We start from the raw sequence: 26,599 nt of genomic DNA, 5'->3' as shown, positions 1-26,599 counted from the left end.
TTATTTCAATTACTACTTTTCAAAACGGACGATAATTTAAATTCGTTTATTATTATGACTTTTATACTGAATCAGATCTTACTATTACGAAAAAGCCTAAAAAGGCACGTTCTAAGTTAAATGAAAGTGAATGAAACAAAGCCGAAGTGAATCTGGTTGCCAAATTTATTAGTTACTGTTCAAATGCTCTACCGGTTTATTGATTTTTTGGGGGGGGGGAGGGAGACTTTTTATTTCTGGTGGTACTTTTCACCCTCCCACCGGCCACCCACTGAATCCATCACTGATTCACTCTGTTCTACGGGAAACTAGAATCAGGAATAGAATGAATACAATGAATACAGTTTGTGGCCGAGTGGGTTGTGGACTTCCGTGAAGAAGTGGTTAGCTGGGCGCTTTATGACGCTAGATGTCCGGGGTTCGAATCACGGGTAGGACATGGGTTTCTGTGTGTATCCTGAATGACACACACACACAGTCACACATAGCTCGACTGCTGACACATCCTTTCTAATCATTGCTTCTATTCCCAATCCATAAGCAACATCACACTTTGTGAATTTATGTGCAATAATATGAAATCTATGTAATAAACCACTTGCTACATAATATAATAATAAACAATGCGTTATTCTGGTTGTAAATACGTATATTGCAGGAAAGATTTGTGACACTCTAGTCAAAGAAAATAATCGATGTTCAACAAGGAAGAGTTTACATCCATTCCTTTCCAAAACTTTGATATACGTTCCCGAAAATGTATTTTTTCCCATTGTTTTTAAAATTCCGAATCATTCGAGTCGGAGAATTCTTTCTGCATCTCGTTGTAATCTAGCTCCAAAACAGCAAGGTCGCTCCGAGCCTCCGAAAATTCCCCCTCCTCCATGCCTTCCCCCACGTACCAATGGATGAAGGCCCTCTTGGTGAACATGAGGTCGAACTTGTGGTCCAGCCGAGACCAGGCGTCGGCGATGGCAGTGGTGTTGCTAAGCATGCAGACCGCTCTGCTGACCTTCGCCATGTCGCCGCCTGGGAACACTGACGGGGGTTGGTAATTGATGCCCACCTGGGAAAAAATAAAAGAATTTGATATCAGAAAAATATAGGGTGTCCCTAAATTACAAAAAAAAAAGTTCGGATGTTTTCAAATCAATAGGTGTTTCTGGAAGCATCTTGAATGCTGTTCACGGAAACAACATGCATTTTTCCCATCACGTAAGGATTGTTCACAATTTCACAATCAAAATTATCATATTCGCCATTCCATTACATCTATTACAGAACGCAAGAAAGAAAGAAATGTATATACGGGAAATTTCGTTTGTTTACAAACCAATAGGTGATTCTCGAAGTTTCAGTTTCAATCAGTTTTTTTTTTTTTTTTGCAAATATCTTGCTTGGAAAGCACTTTATAGCAAAATAGGTTATGATAAAGAATAATCTACATAAAACTCTCTACAAAAAAGGTTCTGTGCTTTTTTGTTCTAAGAAGCACCGTTGGTATGCTAGAGGAGCGAGTAATGTCACTTATTTTTCTCCACTCTATTTTGCAAGAGCGAAAGACAAGGAAACTTTCTTACAAGGTAACTTGAGGCTTTATTTCTTATTAAAATACCTATTCTAAATGTATGAGCCGCGGTAGCTCAGTCCTGTCGACCTCCGTGGGGGAGTGGTTTTCATAGCAGAATGCAATGCCAGAGAGCCCGGGTTCGAATCCCGGCCAGGACATGTTTGTGTATGTCCGTAATGAGAAAAACCTAGAATATTAGTAAAAAGTGATATGTGTGAACGTTGAGCAAATGGTGAATGACAGGGAATACTACCGCGTAGGAGTATTCCTTAAAAAAGAAAGAGTCCTTAGGGCATCTGACTACCACACGAGAGACCTGGGTTCGATCCCCGGCGGGGGAGAACGGAGATCTTTTCCACCTGTTCAAGCGGTTCTGGCACCCACACAGCGTCGTATAAAGTGGGTACCTGGAGGAAACTGGGGGGAGGGTATAGGCGGCCAGGGGCGTGGTGTTGATCACATCACCCTCACCTTCGGACGTGCTCAAGAAAGTGTGAAGCTTTAACTCCACACCCCTTAACACCACACTTCAGAAAGTGGTTCAAAGAGGATCATAAGAGAAGGCTTTTTGCTTTTCCACATCCCTATCTCATCAGCTACAACGGGTACAGGACAGTATGTACTCTGAATAGGTCTTGTGATTTTTTAGTCAAATATTATTTTAAATAAAAACTCTGGATGAACTGAATACAATACATCTCTGATTTTTACTTCAGAAGCGACTGATCCAGTGATTATCTGTCTTATTTCGTTCAAACTTGGCATTTGCCAAGTACTCAACATTGAAGACATTCCAACATCATGAGCAACCGGAGGATTGGTTTCCTTGTTCCCTGTTAATCCTGTAATTATTGACTTTATACCATCAAAATCAGGGAATGGTGGGTGAGAGAGAATCACTGACAAAAGAACTGGAAGTCTTTGCTTATCCCTTGATATACGAGGGTGGTTCAGCATGCTCCGCCTCTGACCTATTTCCAGTGATAGTAGAGACCTGTAATTTTATATGTAAAATTGTTCATTCTTGAGACTAATATCCACAAAGTTTCAAGAATTTACAACAATTTCTCTTTTTGTTACACGCTGATGATCAGTAAGAAGTGTGACCACATGTGAAACAATGGAAAAATCTGAGGTCCGAGCAGTGATAAAATATTTCCTCAAGAAAAATCTAACACGGAAACACATCCATGCAGATATGGTGGGAACTCTTGGAGACTCTAGCCTTTCATATGACCTACTGAAGAGATGGTGCCGTGAATTTAAATGTGGTCGGCAGACCTGTGAAGATGAGCATGGTGGTGGCCCGTCTGCAACGGTGACCACACCAGAAATGATTACAAAAGTGCATGACATGATTTTGGCAGACCGGCGAGTGACTGTCCGCCATAGAGCAGACACATGTGGCATCTCAACTGGCAGTGTGCATTCAATTATTCATCATCATTTGTTAATGAAAAAAATCTCTGCACATTGGGTCCCGAGAATGCTGACGGTCAACAAAAAGAGGACACGTCGTGTGACAAGTCAGAACCTGTTGCGGACAATAAAGGCTGACAAGCCAAAGTTTCTGAAGACATTTGTTACAATGGATGAAACGTGGGTTCACCACTTCGATCCCGAAAGTAAACGCCAAAGCATGCAATGGAAACACCCCCCCCCCCCATTCTCCACCCCCAAAGAAATTCAAGGTTCAACCATCAAAGGGCAAAGCGATCTGTGTTCTGGGATCCTTTTGATAGATTATCTCCAACAGGGAAAGACAATCACAGGTGTTTATTTTGCATCCCTAATTGAAGAATTACGTACTGCCATCAAGGAGAAACGCGAGGGAATGTTGGCCCGTGGTGTGTTGTTCCATTGTGACAATGCTCCCGGCCACACCTCCCAAGTCGCGGTGGCTGTAATTCATGCAGCAGGGTTCGAAATTGTCCTTCATGCCTCTTATTCTCCAGATCTGGCCCCCAGTGACTTCCACCTGTTCCCGAACATGAAGAAACACCTTTGTGGAAAACATTTTGCCAGTGATTCCGAGGTTATGGATGTTGCGAATGCTTGGTTGCAGGACCAACCAAAATATTTTTTTCTGCTGGGATTGAGGCACTGGAAGGCCGATTGGAAAAGTGTGTTAATGTTGAAGGGGACTATGTTGAAAAGTGACAGTGATTTGGTTTTCCTACGAGGGTTCCTTCTATGTCAGGGGCGGAGCATGCTGAACCACCCTCGTAAGAGACTTTCGTACATCTACATGCAGCTCATCTATCTTATCTGCAATCTAGTAGGCATGCCAAAAATCCCCTTGGTTAGCATTGAGTCAGTCACGTCTCTCCCATTCGCCACAACTCTTCATGGAGCGCACCACGGCTCAGTCGTCATATCTGACCATAGTCCAGGCAATCTAAAGCAATTTTCCATCAAACCAGGGCAAAATTGCTTCACAAGGTTTTTAAACCGTTTCTAGCTCAGAATTCATTGCTGAATAACATATCCAAAATCAGACAAAATCGGAATACGGGAAAAATCCGAGAAATGGATTTCAAAATGGCGGACTGGCTTACATTGCAAGTTAATTTGTGAATTATTTTTAAATTTTGTGTATTATTACTTAAAATTTGTGTTTTCTTGTATCAAATTATATTTTGCCTTTTAGGAATGAAAATATCTTAATTGTGAGCGATTTGTGAGAGAAAATTGAACATTGAACAAGATGTCAAAATATGATCACTACGAATGACCAGCATTGCGTGTAACTTGATAAATGCTGATAGAGTCGGCTCGTGGATGATTTGCAGTTGTAAGGTATGCTGAAAATTATCTCCTTCATTGCAGCAGCCATAGATCACAATTACCTCAAGCCCCTATAGCTGTACTTGCCGAGAACGTTTTTTGTCGTCTGATAATCCAACCGTGCAGAAAATGTTTCTGGGAGCTAAATTTGTGACAAGATGAAGTGACAGATTATGCACCGGACTCGGACTGAATTTTTGTTTGAAGTCCACTTTATGCACAGAAAGGCTAATTGGGTCTGGACCTAAAGTTTAAAGTGGGGTCGGAACCACTATGTGCCTCCACCGGGTATCGAATCCGGGACGCTGTGTGCGACTCGAATCAGACCTCGTGGCATTCCCTGCAAAGCAGCTGAGGAGTGACAGGAGGAAACGGATTTACAGAAATCTAGAATGCAACATGGCTGCTTTCCATGCACTTGTGTTCCATTTACAACTTAGTAATACAAGAATATATCAGAGTTTTTGATGAAGAGTAGTTAGCAACACAATGAAATGCGAGAAAGTAGACAAACGGAAGACCGTAATGTTATTAAAAAAGGAATAGAACGACTGGAATCCATACACCCATTCCATTTTGATTCAAATTTCTGCAACACTAGTACAACAGTTAATTTTGATGAATTGCATTACATTGGTACGGATATCATCTTCAAAATAATTGACAAAGATTGTTCTCAAATATTCTGCCAAAAAGATTGACAAAGTGAAAATCATAGGATTTTCTGCTGCTGCTGCATTTTGGGCCATATACAAGTAGATGCAGCACTCTTTCAGAGAATTACGAGCTATGTGCATTATTTGAATGATAAAGTATGTTGAGAGCAGCCCAGAATTCTCAGATAGGCCATGCAATAATCGAATACACCAAAAACTTTCGAATGGAAGTTGAAGAAATCCAAGGCACAAGTCAGTGCGTTTTGGATGATGGATCTCTCCAACATTCCGTTCCATGGCGTAACAATGAAACAAACACACAAGAGTATTGCAATCCCTTGTGTAAATTTCACTCTGAAAACAGATGGAAGGGCTATCGTTTTTGATGATGGCTACAGAGGCTTTTCTACGAACAAGGGCTTAATTCTCAGGAGATTCTGCATCAAGACTAGTAGGAATGATAATTTCAGCGCCGGCAAAATAGAACACTCCCTAGCTAATGAAGAAAACAACCAAGCAATTATTTTCCTTACAGGTGAGATGATGTAGGAGCACCGGTGTGCTGTGTACAACGCAGATGAGGATGCTCGTGTGGGCATCGTTCGTGCTGCAGTCTCATTACAAAATGCAAGTCTTTGTACGTACAAGAGTAATTGAGGGAAAAGGCGGAATTGTTTCTGTACCATGCCAAGGACAATGTTTTCAAGTTGTACTATCGCAGTGACATAAGACGGGGACCATCTCCCAATACTGTGTACAATATCCTCGGAATTCAATCATTGTTGGGTCGTGACATCCGCAAGCTGCTCCTCTATCTGTATGTTTTCACTGGCTCTAATACCACACCCAGAATTTAACTGGACTCCCCGATGGCGTAGTGATAACGTCCGTCGCCTTGTATCTAGTTGGCTCAGGGTTCGATGCCTGGTGGAGGCATGTAGTGATTAGGATCTCACCTTAAATCGCATGTCCAGTACTGATTAGCGTATGTGTAAATAAAGCGGACCTGAAACAAAAACTCGAAACCACATCTACCATGTGCTCAATTTGGAAATCCTCAGCATTAGACAACTGATGAACGTAACTAAACTCCGTCCAGCTGCAAATTAATTTTGTTTCCATTCCTGCCAACATTCAGATATTGAAGCCGTTGGAAGAAAAGCAATCTTTCTGTTGTGTGACTGCGAGTCGTCGGAATCCACAAACGAAGTATGTCGTCGAATGTTAATTGAAAACATTAGCTGCAGGTTACACCTGAGTGTTTTTCACCTACCGATTCGTCCACAAAGTACCTTAAATTTCGCACACACTTTCAAATAAGAATCTGGAAGTATAGAGAACAGACGATCGAAGTAGAAGGAAGGGGTTGGTATGTAAAGAATAATTCCTGCTATGCTGTACACCCACTAAATCTAGATTTCCTCCTTAAGATGGTTTGCTGTTCCTGCACATCAAATCTTGATGATACTTCACGATGTGGATGCATCGATTGTCCTCTCCAACATCTCGTGGCGAGTGGTTGCAATAATAATATGATGACAGTTACTAGAGTACGCCAGGATTCATTTTTGGGGGAGGAGAGGGGGGGCTGGAATTGTAAAAATGGGCATTACCTACGTTCTACTGATTTCGTATATTTGGAACTTTAACTCAACATTGAAATCTAAGGATTAATTAAAGAGGGATTTGCATTTAGCACTTTCGTTATTCCCAAGTTCTTTGCTGCTTCCATTTAAAAATTTTGATTTTTCTCAAAATTTCGGGAGGGACTGTAGCCTCCCCCCCATGTGTAAGCCAGTGTTTATAGTGATGAAGACAATTAATTGAACTTAGTCCATCCTTAGAAGTTGACTTTATAATTAGGAGAAATTAAAATAATTTTTTGAAGTAGTTGTAATTTTCTCAGTTTCTAACTTCTATAAATAACTTTTAATATCAAGATTGCATAAGAAATGGTATATTGTTGAAATATAGTTTTAGTTTAAGTATTTTTAAATGTAAATAAAAGCATTACCTCTCTCTAAAAGTCTATTTTATGCACGAGACTGGACGTACAGTTTAAAATGAACTCCAAACCACCCACTGTATAATGTGCCTCCACCGGGTATCGAACCCGGGACCCCTTGATTAGATTGGCGTTTTATTGTTAAATAACCCTGTTAGATAACATGTTCCTTTAGAGATACCTTGACTTTCCAACCAAACATATTATCTACCGGACCCCACACAGATGACACTAAACTATTTCCTATAAAGTACTGCATGGAATGATGAAAACAATTGAACCATAAATGACATTCTTAAAGAAAGAACAAATGTACTAAGTCCAGTTTTAGAGAAGATATATGCTGCAAAACATCATGTAAAAGGTGCTTCCTTGAGTTCCGTGCTTGCAAAACGGGGCAGGAAAATAACGTAATATTTCTCGCTCATCTATTACCTAAACGGAGCATCCTTGAAGAAAAATGCACAGAACCAATTTTGTAGATAATTTTATGTATATTATTTTTCATCATAACCTCTTTAGCTGTAAAGTACTTTCCAAGCGAGATATTTGCAAGAAACTTATTATTATTATTAAATGCAAACAATTAGATGTGCATTTATAGTTAAAAACTGGAGGATATGTATTCTAGAAAATAAATATTTTACCACCATCTAAACAAAGTCATCTATTGGAGAAATAATGGGACTACACATTTTATTGTGGAATTAAGGCAAGTAATATATGACTATATTGCTATTTTCTTAAAAACCCAGACGTGATGGGTAAAAAAGCATTTAATTTTTGGAATCAGCATGCTGAAATTATTCAGAGAAAACAGTCATTTGCGAGACATCCAAACCCTTGTCGACCAGTGTTCTTCACCCCAAAAACAGATCAAATTATCTTTACTGTAAAAAGTTTCTCGGAAACAACATTCATTGACTCAGAGAATCTTTAGTGAATACACTTCTCATTATTAGTAAGCCTCTACATGGGCACCCTGAGTGACTTTCACAATATCAAGTCTATTCATGAATTCACTCCACGTGTTGCGGATCATATCCACGGTAAATGATGCCACGGTCTCCTCGATCCTGGAAGTCAATTCCAACAAGTCGGTAACTTTCTTGCTGTAGACGATGTCCTTCATGTAACCCCACATAAACGCCGAACAGTTGCACGAGATTTTGTTTTCCGCAACAGCAACTCACACATTGTATTTTCCTGCACCATCGCCATTTTTCACTGTTTTAATGTTTTCCCGCAATGCATGATGGTATCGAGTGTTGCCAAGTTGTTGAGATATTCTTCACGTTAATACTAACGACCTTCACTTTGCTTGCATAGAAAGTTTATTATGGCTCTGTCCGAAAGGTACAAAGTAGATACTTGAAGTATGATCTTGACGGAAGTGACGTCACCTAGTACAGTTCGAAAACGCCAAGAACAGAAGCACACAAGACGCAGCTCGCAGCGCAGATGGTTGGTGACTAGGTAACGTGATATCTACACTCGATGTTCATTTGTTTAAAATCGCGGAGATAGAAAACCAGCCACACGGGTTAAATATACGTTATGGGTCAGCAAATTGTTGGTTAAAGTGCTTCTAATGTGTGGAAATGTATGTGTAAGAACATTTGAAAATGCTATGTGAAATATATGGTGAAAAACAAGTGTTTAAAACGCGAGGGAAACATCGTATCCTCAGTTTTATCTACTTATCGTATTTGGCGCTGCAGTCGAAGTGCAATTCGAAAGACTTTCACTTCCAGTCCACAACTTCAAGACCGCACTGCAAGAGCATAGTCGGAGGATGGTCGCTTGAAGTATGGTCTTGCACCTTTCGAACACGGCCTATGGACAACATTTATGGGGTGAATAATATCTGAACACGCTGTATAATGAATATTTAATAAAATAAAGTTTTGGATTTGTTTTCTCACTTGCCTTAAATCCTGTGGGGCACCAGTCGACGAAGTGTACACAGCCTCTGCTTTTGATGGCTGCGATGGCCGAGTTCACATCTTTCGGGACGACGTCACCCCTGTAGAGAAGGCAGCAAGCCATGTACTTCCCGCGCGTCGTCTCGCACTTCACCATCTGATTGCTGACGTCGAAGCAGGAACTGGTGATTTCCGCCACGGACAGTTGATCGTGGAAGGCCCTGTCGCTGCTCACCACCGGGGCGTAGCTCGCGAGGGGGAAGTGGATGCGAGGGAAAGGAACCAGATTTGTCTGGAACTCTGCCAAATCCACGTTCAGAGCTCCCTCGAAACGAAGAGATGCCGTTATTGAAGAGACCACTTGACCTATCAAGCGATTCAGATTTTTGTATGTTGGCCTCTCCACCCTCAAGTTGTGATTGCAGATGTCGTATATTGCTTCGTTGTCTACCATGAAGGCACAATCGGAATGGTCTAGAGTGATGTGAGTGGACAAAATGGAGTTGTATGGTTCCACCACCGAAGTTGACATCTGAAAAGAATATAGAATACAGTGGCTTCCAAAACTAAACTTTCTGTTTCGTCACTTAATTTACTCCAAAACTTACTTTTAACTACGAACAAATACGTGGCTGTAAATTTACAAGTGGCAAGACTGTCAGGAAGAGGCGGTACCACCGTACACGTGCTATCAGGCATTGAGCATTGTTAGTTGGAGCCCATGTCGATGTGTGGGGTACCAAAAGTTGTTGGTGCAGCGAGTGCTGTTGTGTATGTACGAGAGGTTGAAATGAACATCATTTTATGCACCTAGGTACTGTCCTAAAACATGTTTACAAAGGTAGAACAGCGATTGTGGATTAAAATCCAGGTCGCCCGTGGTAAAATGCACGAGAATGTCATCAAGGCTTGCATGATGCCTGTATCAAGAATACAGGTCCGATCGTGATGAAATTTTAGAACGGTTCAGGCAAATTCTTAATTTTCAATTTTTTTAAATTTGTGAAAAAAACGTTCTTATCGATATTGTGAAATAACTTTTCCTTAGTATTAGATAGACCTACAAATACAATATTGGTCTCGTTTTGAAGCTTTTTGCATCTGTTTTAAAATATATTATTATTGTTAATTCACATTGCGAAACCCATTTTATACAGTTGTTTATTCAACGGGGTAAAGATGTACCTGGAACGTGGCACCACCGCACGCAGTTTCCACGGTGCAACGGACATCGCTGTGTCACCGGAAATCAAAATGGGACACCTGGATCCTGGAATTCTCGCTTTCCTGCAAGGCGTTCTGTGTGTTGCCTAACTCTACGGCGATAAGTGGATTTTAATAGCAAATTTTCAATGGTAACTTCTATCACCGCCTTAGAGTTACGGTAGGCAACACACATAACGCCTTGCAAGTAAGCAGGCATTGCAGGATCTAGGTATCCCCCTTTTTTTATTTCCGGTGACTGCATGTATACGTGGCAATATGTCCTTATTCTAATATTTAAGAATGCCTGATATCGCTACCCTCACAATTGTGCACCCCACGCCCGGCCTACGACTGGGCCGCACATCCGTAGCCGTAGTACTTTTTGCGCTTCCACCAGATCGCATGTAAATATGAGCCCAGGTCTTTCATGTTCACTTCTGTTATGCATTTCACTCCCACTGGAAGTTTTTTGAACTATGTAAAACTTCACTTGCATGCAACATTTGTCTTCAAGACACTTGCAACCACTTAACTCCGTCAAACACTGTTGCTGAAATGCTGTCATCTTCCTCGCTCGTTGAAGTCTGACTTCAGCATCTAGTTCCGAAACATTCAGGGCAAAACTATTACCCCAGTCAATGAAGGCCAAAAAACATCGAATGTCGGGAATGATTCCGTAAAATCTGAATTTTGGCCAGTTGTTAGAAAGCTACTAGCAGTGCAAAATCCCAAAAGTCCCCTCACCGCGATGCTTCTCCCCCAAAGTTCAAGGTTATTCACACAAAATGTTATAAATAATGAGTAATTCTATAAAACTACTATTTTTTTATTTTTCAACAATAGATTTATTCATTGGTTATGAAACTTTACACTGCTTGCAGCATTTTTGAGAAAACCGGACGTTGATAGGTGCCACCGTTCCCGAGATACATCAAATAAAAAAATATCAATATGGCGAACTCTTGATTTAATACCAGCTAAGTTAATTAAATATGGTGAGAATTCGTTAATATGTCAAATTCATAAATTGATTTGTTTAATATGGAATAAAGAAGAAATCCCTCAACAGTGGAAAGAATCCATAATTGTTCCTGTGTTTAAAAAAGGTGATAAAATGAACTGCAATAATTACCATGGAATTTCTCTACTCTCAACAACATATAAATATTATCTAACATTCTTTTAGCAAGACTAACCCCATATACTACTGAAATTATAGGTAATTATCAATCTGGATTTAAACGTAACAGATCAACAACAGTTCAAATTTTTCACATCAGACAGACACTTGAGAAAAAGTGGGAATATAATAAAAAAGTCCATCAGCTATTCATTGATTTAAAAAAAGCGTATGATTCAGTCAAAAGGGATAAATTATGTAATATATTAGTCCAGTTTGGAATACCTAAGAAGCTTGTTAATATGATAAAAGTATGCACCAGAAAAATTCGTGTGGGAATTAATATGTCTGACAAATTTACAATTCATGATGGGTTAAAACAAGGAGATGCATAATCTCCATTGCTCTTTAATTTTGTCTTAGAATACGCTGTTAGGAAGGTAAAATAAACTAAAGAAGGACTGAAATTAAATGGTGTGACTCAGTTGTTAGCATATGCAGATGATGTAGACTTACTGGGGGATGATGTGAATACAATTAAGAATAATGCTAAAATATTTTTTAAAACTGCTAAAGAGATAGGTTTGGAAGTTAGCAAAGAGAAAACTAAATATATGCTTACAGGCCGAAACCAAGTGTTAACTAATAATCAAAATCTAATTATTGATAACAACTCGTTTGAACTAGTTTCCAAATTGAAGTACTTAGGAGTAATACTAACAAATGAAAATGACATTAAAGAGGAAATAAAAAGTAGGCTTAATTCAGGAAATGCATGTTACTTCTCTCTTCATAAACTTTTGTCTTCTCGTTTAATATCTAAAAAACTAAAAGTTAAAATATACAAAACAGTAATTTTGCCTGTAGTATTATATGGATGTGAAACTTGGTCCCTTACATTGAAAGAGGAACATAAATTGAGAGTATTTGAAAATAAGATCCTTAGGAAAATCTTTGGACCTAAAAGGGATGAGGAGACAGGTGAGTGGAGAAGGTTACATAATTTAGAAGTACATAATTTGTATTCATGTCCAGATATTATTAGAATGATTAAATCAAGAAGACTTAGGTGGGCAGGCCATGTGGCACGAATGGGAGAGGAAAGAAGAGTTTACAGGATTCTTGTTGGGAAACCTGATGATAAGAGACCAGTAGGAAGACCACGACAAAGATGGAGGGATGGACCTAAAGGAAATTGGTAGGGATGGAAAGGAGTATATAGATCTTACTCAGAATAGGGACAGATGGAAGGCCTGTGTTGCTACAGCCATGAACCTTCGGGTTCAAGAAAGCTAGAGAGTTAGTTAATTAATATGGCGAACTCTTTTCAAGATGGCGATCACGTAGATGGCAATTGGTTTATCGACTGAAAATATCTTAAATTGTATTAATTCTACCAAGTCTCTTGCTTTTATCAAAAAGTCAGTGACTCGGGACTTGATAACTGCCAGGCTGTAAATAAAGGCACACTTTTGTGGTACTATCCTCCATCTGGATACACATTTTATGATGTATCTTTTAAATAAAATACATTAAAACTTGTATCGCTTTAATTATCGTTTATGAATTAGGATACAACTTTCATTTGAAACAATTTCCTGTCATTTAATTTGCTCAAAAGTTACAAAGCCAAAACTTTAAAAAGTACTAGAAAAGTTTAACTTTTTAAATATTATTTTTTAAATTACGGCAAAACTACAGACATTATCGAAACATTAAACAGGAACTCTTTTATAGTCCATCTAATGAGGATTACGACTAAAGAAGGATAATCTGGCTGCGACCATTGGTCAGGAATGAGAGTCTGCGAAATTGATGTTGGGGGGGGGGGGGCTGAGGAGCACAGCGGTGAGTGGCGGGGTCTTTTGGTATTTTGCACTGCTAGTAGTGTTCTAACAACTGGCCAACATTCAGCTTTTACGGAATCTGAAAATCTTCGTTACACAGAACAAGATTTGTAGTCGGTGACATGAGAGGCGGCGCCACGTGGGTGCGAAGGAGTTCTTCTCAATTTTTTTGGGTGCCCCCCTTCATCGACCCTTTTTCAAAACCTATTTCCAGCCGAAAGTACTGTAAACTCTTCACAGGGGAAAAATGGAATAACCAAAACTAATTTCTGGCAACCAAACATTTGTTTAAAGAGGCGACATACACATGATTATACACCAGTACTAAATGGTCTTTAGTAATCGTGCACATGTTATTATCAACTGTAGTAAATGGTGTTATGTTTATTGTTTACAGTTACCAAATAGCTTAACCAAATATGTTTCGTTAGTTCAATCAAATCAGTTTTATCTGTGTTGCAGTGTCATTTACGTTATGACTTACGAGAATCACATCACACACCATAAATTTCATTCCGCATCCCCTCAGCACCCTTAGACGGTTAATCCTGGCACCACCGCTGAGTGACATCAATAGTCTCCTGAGAAAATCTACGTACCAACTCTTGCATAAGACATTATAAAGATGCGTAAAATGTAAATTACTTCTTCTTTGAACCCACAATCAAAGGTACTGTTTTACATCAGTACAGTGCGATCTTGAGTTTATCATGCTCTTAACGAAAAACCCAGCTGAAGAAATCTCAGCTATGTGAGAGAATGGAATGAAAGGCCGCGAACTGCAACTGATGGAGGTCATCGGAATCGTGTTCAGCTTGGGTTTTCTTTACGAGCATGAACAGCCCAAAATCGCACAGTACTGATGTCTACGCATTCATCCCCATAAAATGCCTTCAGTCTCAGATGAATGTCAATTTGTAGCACATTTTCTGCAGTTGTAAACTCAATCACGGCATGCTGCTTCAGGCGCTTCATCAACATTGCATGGTTACATACTGCCATTTTCCTCGCAATAATTCAGCACCCTCTGGCGATAGAAGTTTGAAACCTTCAATGGAGAAGCGGGAAAGTCTTATAAGTGCAATGTATGGTTGCTCAAAATCCAAAATGCATTTACAAGGTAACAAAGAAAATAAAAAGATAGGAAGCTTTACTTTTCAGCACGCCCTCGTATATATACTTTATTGCAGATCCATTTCAGGATTGTAATGTTGTTCATTGACATTCCAAATTACATTTTGCAGAATTTTAACACAAAATGTGAATTAGAAATGAAATTAGGCATACCATATTTAATGCAAAATATTGAATTTTTCACGAGTTTTGTATCTCTTAAACCAATTGAATCTCAAACTCAAAATTTTTACTGAAGTTACTTATCATGGAGTACTGTATTGTGTACAAATTTCAGATTTTTAAACAACTGCCAACCAGAGATATTTAACCCTGAACTTGGATTTTTTTTAACAAAAAGTACATGTTTATGACCCTGTAGAAAAAGAATTATTAAAGTCTCAAGCTTCAAATAATTTTGACATACTCTATTGGTACACAGGTACTTGCACAAAAAAATTGAAGTGTCAAAGAAACTGCCTCCCCCCCAAAAAATGTTCAAAAATGTCATTTTGAGCAATTAAAATACACAATTTTGACCTTAAAATTTATTATGAAGGAATAATATTTAGAAAATTACACAGAAATATGATTGTAGCCTATAATGTGCTTAACATCACAGATTTTGTCTCATTGTCGTAGGACTTACCAGAGCTGAGATAAAAAAGTTGCCGCTGATGCTTACGAATGGAGAAAATGACGCGCGTCATGATAGAAAAATGCCCGCCATCTTCAAATCGGTGATAGTAAAAATAAAATAACAGTGGTTCTGAACTGTCAACATATGAGGCTCACACCACACAAAAAAAACCAATGGTCGAGCAACCATATTGTATGACTTCATATGGATTGACCCCTAATTAATTTCATCAGTATACATTTTCCGAAACATTGGTGTAGCTTTGTTGGGGCCACAAATTACACCCTGGGAAGATGTTGACTTTCACTTGCACAAAATGTTGAATATTGCACAGTGTATTTGGCTGCAGCTGAACGGTCTTTTCTGCAATGAAACGTCTGAAAATATGGCTAAGATCAACCATGAGGCGACACTATTGAAGAAGGAAGAAGGAAAATTGTAGTGGATCGCAAATAATTCTCCCGAAGAGAAAAAAAGAGAACACTTAGATGAGACAATTATGGCATTTGTGTAATAATACCTTTAGGTTTCGAAGTAATCTCCATCAGCATCCAACACCTTTTGCCAACGTTCCTGCAGCTGCACAATACCCTGGTGATAAAACTCGGCGGGCTTGGATGCAAAGAAGACCGTGAGTGCGTTCCGCAGGAAAAATCATTGACAATAAAATGTGTCTTAAATTACTACAAACATTACTATTCGTAACGATATTACAAACTTTCAGTGGTAATTCGTCAAACTAAAAGTATGAATTTACTAGTTCTTAAGTTAATTTCTGCTTTGTTGAAAAACTTCTACTGGCATTACCTGAGGAGCTGGATACACAACAATCTCCATCTTGCACTTTTTTGGGTATTCCAGGGAGAGATGCTCCAGGAGCAGGGAAGAGAATCCGGAGCCTGTTCCTCCTCCGAAGGAGTGGAAAATAAGGAACCCTTGAAGCCCGTCGCAGTTCTCGACCAGCCTCCGGAGGTGGTCCAGCACGCCCTGCAGGTGCTCTCGCCCCACCGTGTAATGGCCTCGGGCGTAGTTATTGGCTGCATCTTCTTTCCCCGAGATCAACTGATCAGGATGGAAAAGCTCTTTGTACGGTCCTGTCCTTATTTCATCTGCAATACAAAGCGTCACTTGTCAACCAATACGTTGCCGCCAACTTATATGGACCTGTGAGGCTCGTACCCACCCAATAATCTGCCTTTTATTATACTTAATTTCAGAAAATAAAGTCCCGCGCTTAAGAAAAGAAAATGTTTCATCATTACCCAAAGAATTCTCACAACTTAAGTAATTACTGATATTCATCAAATATTTCATAGCAATTTGTTACATCTTCAATATGATACTTTTGGGTGTTCTCCGTGGGCACATCGTTATTAGGAAAGTAAAGGAAGATAAGAGCGTACAGTCAACGGCATAGATAATGGTAGGCAAATTGTCCACCGCTATTTCAGTTATTTTCCCATACATCCTGTGATGTTTTAAGGAATGAAACTATGTTGGTTCGAAGCAGGCATTGTTCTCTGCTAATTGACGTCATTATTTCAATTCATTGTCATCACAATGGGTGATACAGACCGAATTGTAGAATTGTAGTTGTGATGGACAATTCGCTTACTGTTTCTTACGCCGTTGGGTGTACAACCAGGATCGATAGGGCTAAAAACTCTCAAAATAGGCAAGTAAAAAGGTCCTGAAACCTAACATATTAAGCACTAAAATATGAACAGATATTTCGTCATTTTCTCTGATTAGACACTGTAAAAGTGGTTTCCTTCGAAATAAGCGCTTATCACAAAAATTAGCCACTAATAATATTCATGTATTCCTCTCAGAAATGGGCTAAAACGTGTTTTAAACTTAAAAATCTACATATTCTGACCAGGAACAAAAAGAACCATTTTAGGGCACATCCTCAACCTACTTTAAACATATTATTGCATAAAATTATGAAACAAGTCTTCAAGTTGACCCTACCCAATGTATTCCAAAGGTTGGAACCACTGAATATGCATTCCTACTGAATGACAACATTTCTTTTAGCAGACCTTCAGGTACCTGTAAAAATATACTGAGAAAAACTGTGCTCCCTGCAGTCGATAACCGTTGTGGGGGAAGACAATTCCGAATCAAATATGAGCTTAAGCTATCAAAACACATCAGAACATAATAAAAAGTTATAACATTATAATAATAAGAGATCATTACTTGAACCTTTTTGTGTCATATGTACAGTATATATTAATTACTTTTAATTTGACCTATCGGTTCTTAAGTTTTAAGATTTTTTGGTTATGGGTGTGTTAATGCCTAACATGTGAACTTTTTGTGTGATCTATGTATGTTTGTTGTACATTTTAAATTGTAACTCCAATTCTTGACCACTGTGGTAGATAAGAGTATTTTTGCATAATTTCCATTTTCAATGTTTTTCAACTTCTCCATAACTTGCGTATGATCCAATGCAATGTTTACGACAATAGAACATGCACTAGCTTGTGTTATTTTTAAAATTAAATAAAAATAAAAAATATTGATACTGCATGATATCTCTAAATACGACCACGATGTCGATGTGTGTGATTAACAGGGCGCGGATTTATAGGGTACTAAAACCTCCCAAGTAGGCACCAAAATGATGAAAATAGGCACTGAAAAAGGCTCTAAATAGGCAATTAAAAAGTACTCTAAAATAAAAAATGCACTAAAATTGGCCAAATACTCGATCTATAAAGCTGTTACTGTTTTGCACGATTTCATGTGTTTCTTATTTTACGTTGCTTTTCTGACATTTTGTCTAATCGCGACTATGAAGATAGAGGACGATTAAATGAAATTGATAAAAGGAGACTGCCAAGAAACACCCTCGCTCAGCTCAGGAATAGCACGCGGAACCTTCGGTGTACTGTACTGATTGTTCCTTCAAGCTTTCAACTGAAAAAGAAAAGAAAGGCTGGGTTGGCGTCGTTTTGTCCAAATATGAGTCACCAACCAGTTTTTAAATTTTTTTCTGATTAAGGGACATTTGAAGATTCCAAGGATCTTACATTTGGGACCGTCAAATCTGGAGAATAAGAGATTTCAGTCAGTTCAACATAACAAAGGCTTGCTTACGTCACTCAATGTAGGGAAAGCAAAAGGTGAGTAAAAACAGCTGAAGCAAGCAAAAATTGCAGAATAGGCATTTTTGGACATGATTAAAGAAAGAAGGCCCTAATCACCAAAATAGGCATTTACAGGCACTATAAAAATGCGTTTTTGGACTAGATGCACTTAAATAATTAAAGCCTATGTTTTTGACCTACTACACAGGAATAAAAAAAGGCAAATAGGCAAAAATCCGCACCCTAGTGATTAACGTACCATAAGAACCGAGACATTCAGTGCTAAGAAAACGTCTTTCTACCTACCTATTACAGTAGGTTCCAGGTCGATATGAATGGCTCTGGGTACATGCTTTCCGGCCTCTGTGGTGCTGAAGAAAGTGGAGAAGCTGTCCTCGTATGTCCCTGCCACCTTATCTGATGGAATAGAACCATCAGGTTGAATGCCATGCTCTATACAGTAGAGTTCCCAACAGGCATTTCCAATTTGAACTCCAGCCTGACCAACATGGATTGAGATGCATTCCCTCTGTAAAGGTGAAAACGTAGTTTTAAATTGGGATTTTTATTTTATCTCTGTAGTACTTGCATTTATAAATAAATGAGATTCCTATTGTTATTAAGGTGTTCCTTCTAAATAAATAAGATAGTCCTATTTTATTCTACTTCTAATAGGGTATATTGAATATATACTATATTCCTAGTTTAACTTATTCACCTACTAGATTTAACTGAGTACTTGTTCTGAAACATTTCTGAGCTTTAACACTCATTTGATCAAGACTTTCGACCAATTGCGAATTACCAGCTACTCTTACACAAACTTCTTAACCTTATCTAAAGATGTTAGATTGTGAACATATTGGACACCTTGCATCTGTCATCTAACATAAGTTTCAAACGTAGATAATACGTTGGAGAGCACACATTACCATCTCTCCCGCAGCACTCGAATTAATTTCATGCATTAATTAAGTTCACTATGAAAATAGAACAGATCAAATTTCTATCATTCTTATATGTCCTAGAAAGTAGATAGGGAAATCAAATATCAACATCCATGTACAGGAAGTCAATAATTCTGGGAAACATCTGCACCACAAGTCATACCATCCCTAGAATACACGAAGTCCATATATAACGCGTTTGTTACAACCTGCCACGTTTCCCGTGCTAGCGACCGCTCGACAGTTTATGTGCTAATGAGAAACGAGGAAAAAGTCGTCTGCTGTGCAGCGATGAACGAATGGAAGCCAGAAAAGAGGCGCTTACACAAGTCCTGTTGCCACGTTTTGGTCTAACTCCCAAGTTTTTTTTTTTTTTTTTTTTTTTTTTGCATCTGCAAGAAGCTTGATTTATAAGGGTGGTGCTGATTAGTGTGGTGTTCAATTTGTACATTCCCGCGTATCTCAATAGCAGCCTGGCCTTGGCTTCCCCAACGCAGGGTTCATTCTGGGTGATTTCAGAAAGTCATAACGAAACGAACGAATCGAACGAAAGTAACTGGGCTCGTGAACCTGGTGAAACCAGTTATTTTACAGACTTATGGGATGCTCTAGACGAAAGCGCAGGCGCAGCGTTTTGTTTATAAAAATTTTCCGCATGGCGTCCAGCGGAAGGCATGTTCTTCTGACAGAAATAAACTCTACTGTGGATACTGTTACTCATTTTAATCACACATTGTAAGAACAGTTGAGGCACACTCATCTTGGGCATGTTGCTTCATATCGCTCTCTGTTAAAATTATAATACAATTCCCGAACTAGTGCAGTTTAAAGCCATCATGCAGCCGCGGTGTCTGCAGGCAGCAGACGATTCTCACCGAACAAACCAGCCTCCTGGCCCATACGTCTCGTTCTTGCACGAGACTCACGGAATGCGACTTTTGGGACCACATAATGAACCTCACGAAACGCACGGATGCAGTTATGGAACGGCCAGTTACCATAACTCGTTTAACGCGTTAAACTCGTGCGACTTTCGGAACGGGCCCTCTGTCTACATCGGCAACGCTGCGTGGTTTCTGCTAGAAATGCCAACGATTGGCAAGCGCGGGAAACGTGACAGGATGTATCAAACGCGGTATAGGTAATCGGAGATGGCCTAACTGTGATGGTAAAAACTTTCTCTTGATGCCTGAGGTTCACTTGTTACTTAGTCTCCAGAATGCCAATAGCAGCCATAGTTTACTAGCGAACGAGGCACAGTAGATGGTGATCATATTCGCCCCCCTTCCACCCCCGTTTATTGTTGGGAAGAAAACTCCCTGTGAAGTATGCAATATCTTGGCCGGAGAAATTTCGTTCAGCAGAGATGCCTAGTTTGTGGTCAGGTTCCTGCCAGTTCTTCAAAAGATGATCACTGACCGTCCTCCATCTTCCACCATTCATTTCCTTGAACTTTTTTTTTTAAGTTTATTGCAGTGATAAAACCTCGTGTACTTTCTTCCGAATCAGTCGCGTGGAGAAATCATCCAACACCACCATTCTTGAATGATGTTTTCATATTACACATTAAAATAAAATAATAAAAATTCTTCATCGCGTATATGAAACGTTTGCTGACACCTGTCAGCACTGGCATTATTTTCGTCACCTCACGCTCTGTTTTAAGTTGATGTTGCCGTATGGAGGCTTATACATTTAAAACAACTTGCTTGACTTCGAAGAGCTTTCCCTTCGGATGATGCCTAACAGGAGACCTCGATTCAGCCATTCTCACCGCTGTATAGCATGTAGCAATGAATCACGATAAATGCAGGGTTAAAATAGTAGGGTGTGCAACACTGGTATCACTGATTCCACATGCTCTGCAACTTGTCCCCGTCCCCCTCGACTCGTTCTTGAGCTTTAGTGTTCCTTCCGCGCAACCGACTGCACAGTTGGCGAAACAGCGGTTCCAAGTTCGTCTGCTCAGTGATTGCAACCGATCAGGCCCATACCTGGTAACCTATGCGTTATTTTGTCTATATATAACAAATTAAATAACACACATTGAAATCAAACATTATAAATAATTGTTAAAGTCGTTGGCCGAAATTGATCAGAGACCGAAAAGAAACTCTTGTAAAGGTGAAAATGTGATGATTCTTTTAAAAGTAAGATACTTAATGTAAATTTCTAATATACATTAAATTCAAGAATTCTGGAAATTTGGCATTCACATTCAGTAGGCTTCTAGAATGTACATCAACACAGTACTAAAACAAACTTCTATCTTTGGCCAAATAACAAACATTAGATATATACGTATGACAGAAATCAATCGAAGTAAGCTTATTTGATGAGTGAATTGAATTATTTTCTAAGATTTTAGAGCATATTACTGTAGAACGTCGGAAATAATTTACAGGTTTTCGATATTTATTTTAGTTCTATTCACATAAGCCAGGCACTTAATCAGAATTGCTTCTTAATTCACGTTTCAAGAAACTTACCATATCAAAATCCTAGAAAATTATACAAGACAAACTGGAAATTTTGCTCAAAATAAGTAAAAATCACGCAAATTATTAATCAAAACAAGGTCACATGATAGTTGTTATCATCTTGAACAACGAAAAATTTAATTTTCTTCATCTTCCATGCTACAAAAGTGACAAGTGGAATACATACAGGGACACATTCCTGTGATTTTTGGGAATTTTCGTATTGGAATCTGTAAAAAATTTGGCGTTCCTTTATTGTCGTTCAGGCTTCACAAGAATAATTCAATGTAAGTTAAGCCATAAATATGAAATACTTTTTGCATGAAATTATTAAAATTATAAAACTAGTCTGAAGAACCTGCACGTGCGGTTAGCCAAACGTCGGGACAGACCGGGACCTTCGATATGCTATATACATCTTAGTCTGTGCGTGTGGTCCCACCTCTAAGCATTCCACCTTTTCTATAAGAAATCAGTCAGTCAGAGAAAGAGAAAGTTTATTTTTTTTTCCTTCAGGCATAAAGGAACCTAAATTTTGTGTGAAGCTATGTTTTAAATCTAATAAGATGAATCCTAGTCCAATGACTTAAATTTAAGTTCTAATTACTAGGTAAGACTTGGACTTCTTTTATTAAATACAAAGTAATATTGTTATCTTTAAAAAATGGTAGACAGTGAAATAATACACTGGTGTCAATTTTCAGATTCTCTGTAATATCTTAAAAAAATAACAAATGTTTTGCTATATTATGCTGAAAATCACACATGAAGTCACAATGTGACGATAATATGACCAGATTTTGTGTTGAGAAGTAGTGTGAGTGCGTACTATGGCCGTATACATATACAAATAATGGGTGAGGTTCAACGTACAGCAGCCCAAGGATGATACAAATGTCATAGTTACAATTCAATTATTACTATTTATTTATAATAAAATTAACTTGTAAATTATAGCCAATAAGATTTCCTAAACACAATTTGGATGCAAGTATTGGCTTCATTAACATTAATTACATCAACCCTAACAATAACTTTATTAATTGGCCTTTTATTTTTAAACACTCAGTTTCTGTGTAATATGAATAACTTTCAAAACCTTTTCAACCAATGTAGTGTACAAAATGGTTACTATACCGAAGGGAGGAGTTTGGAGCCGTTAAACCTTTCCACTTATATTTTGATTCTATTTCCATGTAGGTATCTACGTTACCAAAGCAGCCATATTCTTAAACTCTATATCTATAAAACTTCAAATATTCTTCTTTAAGTTTTACTAGGTCATATATTAACACTTTTAATATAGATTATTGCAATATGTATAAATGCATTATTTAAACCAATGGCCAGTGAGTCAAAAGTTCGCATTTTGGAAGGAATTTAACAAGAATGTTAGACTGCAAAATCGATTTAACATGTATTATAATTATAGTAACTAATTAAAAATTAAGTAGAAATGTATGTGGAATATTACACGGGAAAGTTTGATTTGATTTGATTTTTGTTATTCTACCACTTTTAGCTAATCGCGACGATTGGGATGAGTGATGATATGATGAAATTGATGAAGAGACACTCACAAAGAACAACCAAACCCAGGCTGGGTTTCGAACCCGGGACCTCTGGCGTCGTATCGCGCTGTATAAATGGAGATGGTCGGGATGTCAGTAATTTTCATTTGTGCGAACTTTTTCCCCACTGTGATATGTGAACGTTGCCCTTCAATACCCTTTTATCGTTACTGTTCCGCTAGGTTGATCAAAATGTTCAACACTAGCTGACCACGCATCACCTAGACAGGGGTGCTCCCATGTGAAAAAACTAATTTGAAACATCTAATACATTATCACACAGAGCACAAGTGTTTTGCTCAAAACATGTGCTCACTGAAGTTCATTTTCTGTTACGCAACACAGTTTGCAAAAAAATAAAACATTACATTTAGGAACAAGGTAGATTTAACGTCATTGTTTCAAAGTTAATTCTGGACACCTGCAATTTACGTCTGATTTCATTCCACCGTGGCATCTGCCAGGCTGACTCAGTGTTGCCAGTCTAACTTCCAAGGAACACAGTGTTGCCAGTCTAACTTCCAAGGAACACAGTGTTGTCAGTCTAACTTCTAAGGAACACAGATACTTGCACTGCGAATCTTTACCCGCCATGTACCCTTACCCCATTCCACTCTAATATTAATATGTTACTTGCATTATAGGTAGCAGTTACTTTTGGAGCAATTGGGACAATTACTTCTTGAAAGAAGTAAAGGACCCCCGATTTGATACCCGGTGGAGGGACATAGAGGTTCGGATCCCACTATAACATGTACAGTCACGGACACTGCCGATTTGTAATGAATACTTTGACTTTCAATGGAATCGTTACAACCCAGCAGTGTCCGTGATTGTACAAGTGGACTTAAGTCAGGAACTCAAAATTTCCTAGTAAATGGAACTGGTTTTTTTTTTCTTTTTTTGCGGTGACTTCAGCATGCGAATTAAGCGTTTTGCTTTGGGGGGTGGGGGGGGATGCCCACTCAGTGATTTCATTTCTGGGGGTAGGCTTTTTGGGTATGTAAATTTCTATATGTTACCAGCTAGTAAAATAAATTATTGCCTTTAAGTTCGAAGTAGCTGAAAACAGTGGCTCTTACGTGGAATATTAAATCTTATGATAACATTTACACGAAATTTAGAAACATTCTAAGAAAACCCATACACAAAAAGAGTTCTTGAACTAACAACACTCACAAAACTTGACCAAATTTCTATTGCCCGTTCAACTCAGTGACGGCGTTCTACCTCCAACGAATAAAGCTAAAGAAATATAATCTATGTGCCATGACGGTAGTTTTTTTTTAGTTAACTTAACAATAGACAGAGTAACGGCGTTAGCATGGGAGCTCTTTGTAAAACCTCTGCTGCACCTGAAGACAATGCAAATACGTATACCCTACAATGGTAGTCTCTGTTACTGATGCACTGGCGAGACGAGCACCAACATTTTGCCCTCTTTGCAACTCTGGTATGTCCCCCATTCTGCTGCGCGAAACCGAATATTCGACGTGCAGTCCAGCTACTACTGTGCCACAGGCACACATACGCGCTCGAATGTCCGCTACGCTGTGCATAACCAAAGGTGGAGCATGCGAGCGCCCCAGCGACGTGTTCTACACCGATGTTTCAGCTTCAATGTCCACCACACCACTAGTGTTGTCCACGAGACGAGACGGGACAGGCTTTTAAAAATTCGAGACGAGACGAGATTGATCATGTGTCCCGAGACAAACGAATATTTTCGAGACGAGACAGCATTTCCACGAGACGAGACAGGCCAAAGTCTCGTCTCGTGGGCAACACTACACACCACCTGTAAAGTGCTGCTATGTAACGCTGAATCTAAGATGTAATGCTGGTTGGTACTGTACGCCGGTCGGTGCTGCACGATTTCCCCATATATGTACATACAGGGTGTATCATAAGTAATAGCGCAAAGTGACACAGTTGAAAGTACACGATAATGGAAGCAAGAAAGTCTCAGTAAATATGGGTCTGCAAACGAGCCGTTTTCGAGATCATTGCGAATGTGTGGTTACAAGCCGCCTCTGACTTCATTGTTTGTAAACGTCGTCCAAGTTGGTAAAATGCTTTCATCATTCTGCCCACTATTCGAATTAGTAGCGAATTTACGGGATGAGAAGACAGATGAGTGGAGAAGGTTACATAATTTAGAACTGCACAATTTGCATGCCTATCCAGATATTATTAAAATATTAAATCAAGAAAACTTAGATGGGTAGGCCAATGGGAGAGGAAAGAAGAGTTTACAGGATTCTTGTTGGTAAGCCTGATGGTAAGAGACGTGTAGGAAGGCCGAGGCGAAGATGGAGGGATAACATTGAGATGGACCTAAAGGAAATCGGTAAGGATGGAAAAGACTGGATTGATCTTGCCCAGGATAGGGACAGATCGATGGCTTGTGTTGCTGCAGCCATGAACCTTCGGGTGTAAGAAGACTGAAGAGTAAGTTATGACAGCCAACATTTGGACGAGTTAATGATACAGTGGTTTGATTTGGTTTGATTTGGTGTTTCAAGTCCACTTTATGCGCAGTAAGGCTAATCGGGACTGTACCTACAGTTTAAAGTGGGATCCGAACCACTTGTGCCTCCACCGTATCGAACCCGGGACCCCTTGATCACAAGGCAATGACGCTACCAGTGCGCCATGGGGGAGACACAATGATACAGTGGTGTAAGTCACTTTTATATATATATATATATATATATATATATATATATATATATATATATATTAATTTAAAGGTCTGACTCACGGCACTTTGCTGATCAACACAACAGCTGTTTCCTTTATCACTAGAACTTCCACTGTCATCTGTTGGAAGTTGAATGAATCTCTGACTTACTTCATGTTTTTGATATGTCATCTGTTGGCAGTTGAATGAATCTCTGACTTACTTCATGTTTTTTGTTAACAGATTGACTTATCTAGATCTGGTGTCTGTGTCTAAGTCTTTTGGTTTCAAAATGACTGACACCACATCACCTTAACCCATCCATTTATCCTCTTCCCAACATTTGCTATTCTTCAACAATTTTTTAACCCTTACCCCCAATATCTTTCGACGCCAGAACACCCTTGCCCCGCCACAGTCATGACCTTGAATCCAATTATTGTTCTAATCTTATTCATTGTTACTTTAAATATTCACGATATATCTATCAATTCTCCCTTTCGATGTATTAAACGTTGTTTGTGATTGAAGTATTGATCCTTGCCATGAATTTTGTTTCAGTCCGAACTTCCCTTCAGCAATGGCGGCTGACGTTGGAGACTAATGCAGAGGAAGATGGATTAGCAGGCAGCCTCTTTTGCCCCTGGCACCAACTTTGGGATCGGCTCGGCGAAAGGAACCATGGCGAAAAGGGTACGTAAAATATCTTCTGTGAGCGCAACGACATAGGCCGAGAAGGTGATGTGTGCTTACGCTCATTAAGGCTGTACTAAAGGCAATTTTGTGGTAACTTTTCGATAACAGATGGCAGCACCGTTTGTCGTAGCAACCGAGGCCCATGTTGCCAGATTTCCGCGTAAATATAACCAAGGAAGATACATACAGGTTGGTCGATTAGGGTGCTCGTTGATGTGAGACGACGCCATATTGGTTAGTGGATTTTAAAAG

At 39.1% G+C, this 26,599-nt stretch overlaps 2 protein-coding genes across 2 annotated transcripts in view; one reads left to right on the top strand and one right to left on the bottom strand.

Moving 5' to 3' along the window:
• Window positions 1-675: 675 nt before the first annotated feature.
• On the bottom strand, window positions 676-21,546 carry LOC146004313 (tubulin alpha chain-like). Its single transcript, XM_083143060.1, has 5 exons — window positions 21,407-21,546; window positions 18,277-18,499; window positions 15,677-15,978; window positions 8,948-9,475; window positions 676-1,066 (listed from the first exon to the last, which is right to left on the bottom strand). Exons 1-5 carry the CDS (start codon window positions 21,407-21,409, stop codon window positions 779-781), a joined length of 1,344 nt encoding a protein of 447 aa, XP_082999186.1. The 5' UTR covers window positions 21,410-21,546; the 3' UTR covers window positions 676-778.
• Window positions 21,547-21,893: 347 nt separating this feature from the next.
• The window catches only part of LOC146004312 (tubulin alpha-1 chain-like), a 73,566-nt gene continuing 68,860 nt past the window's right edge, over window positions 21,894-26,599 (top strand). Inside the window, exons 1-2 of the mRNA XM_083143058.1 lie at window positions 21,894-22,007; window positions 26,213-26,344. Of these exons, the coding sequence (XP_082999184.1) occupies window positions 26,333-26,344 (12 nt within the window). The 5' untranslated portion in view covers window positions 21,894-22,007; window positions 26,213-26,332. The remainder of the gene's footprint in view (window positions 22,008-26,212; window positions 26,345-26,599) is intronic.

The sequence above is a fragment of the Lepisma saccharinum genome, chromosome 21, assembly GCF_977018435.1.
Source record: "Lepisma saccharinum chromosome 21, izLepSacc3.1, whole genome shotgun sequence".
In the NCBI taxonomy this organism is placed as follows: Eukaryota; Metazoa; Arthropoda; class Insecta; order Zygentoma; family Lepismatidae; genus Lepisma; species Lepisma saccharinum.
Note: the sequence above shows the minus strand (reverse complement) of the source record. Positions and strands in the feature narration are given on the sequence as shown.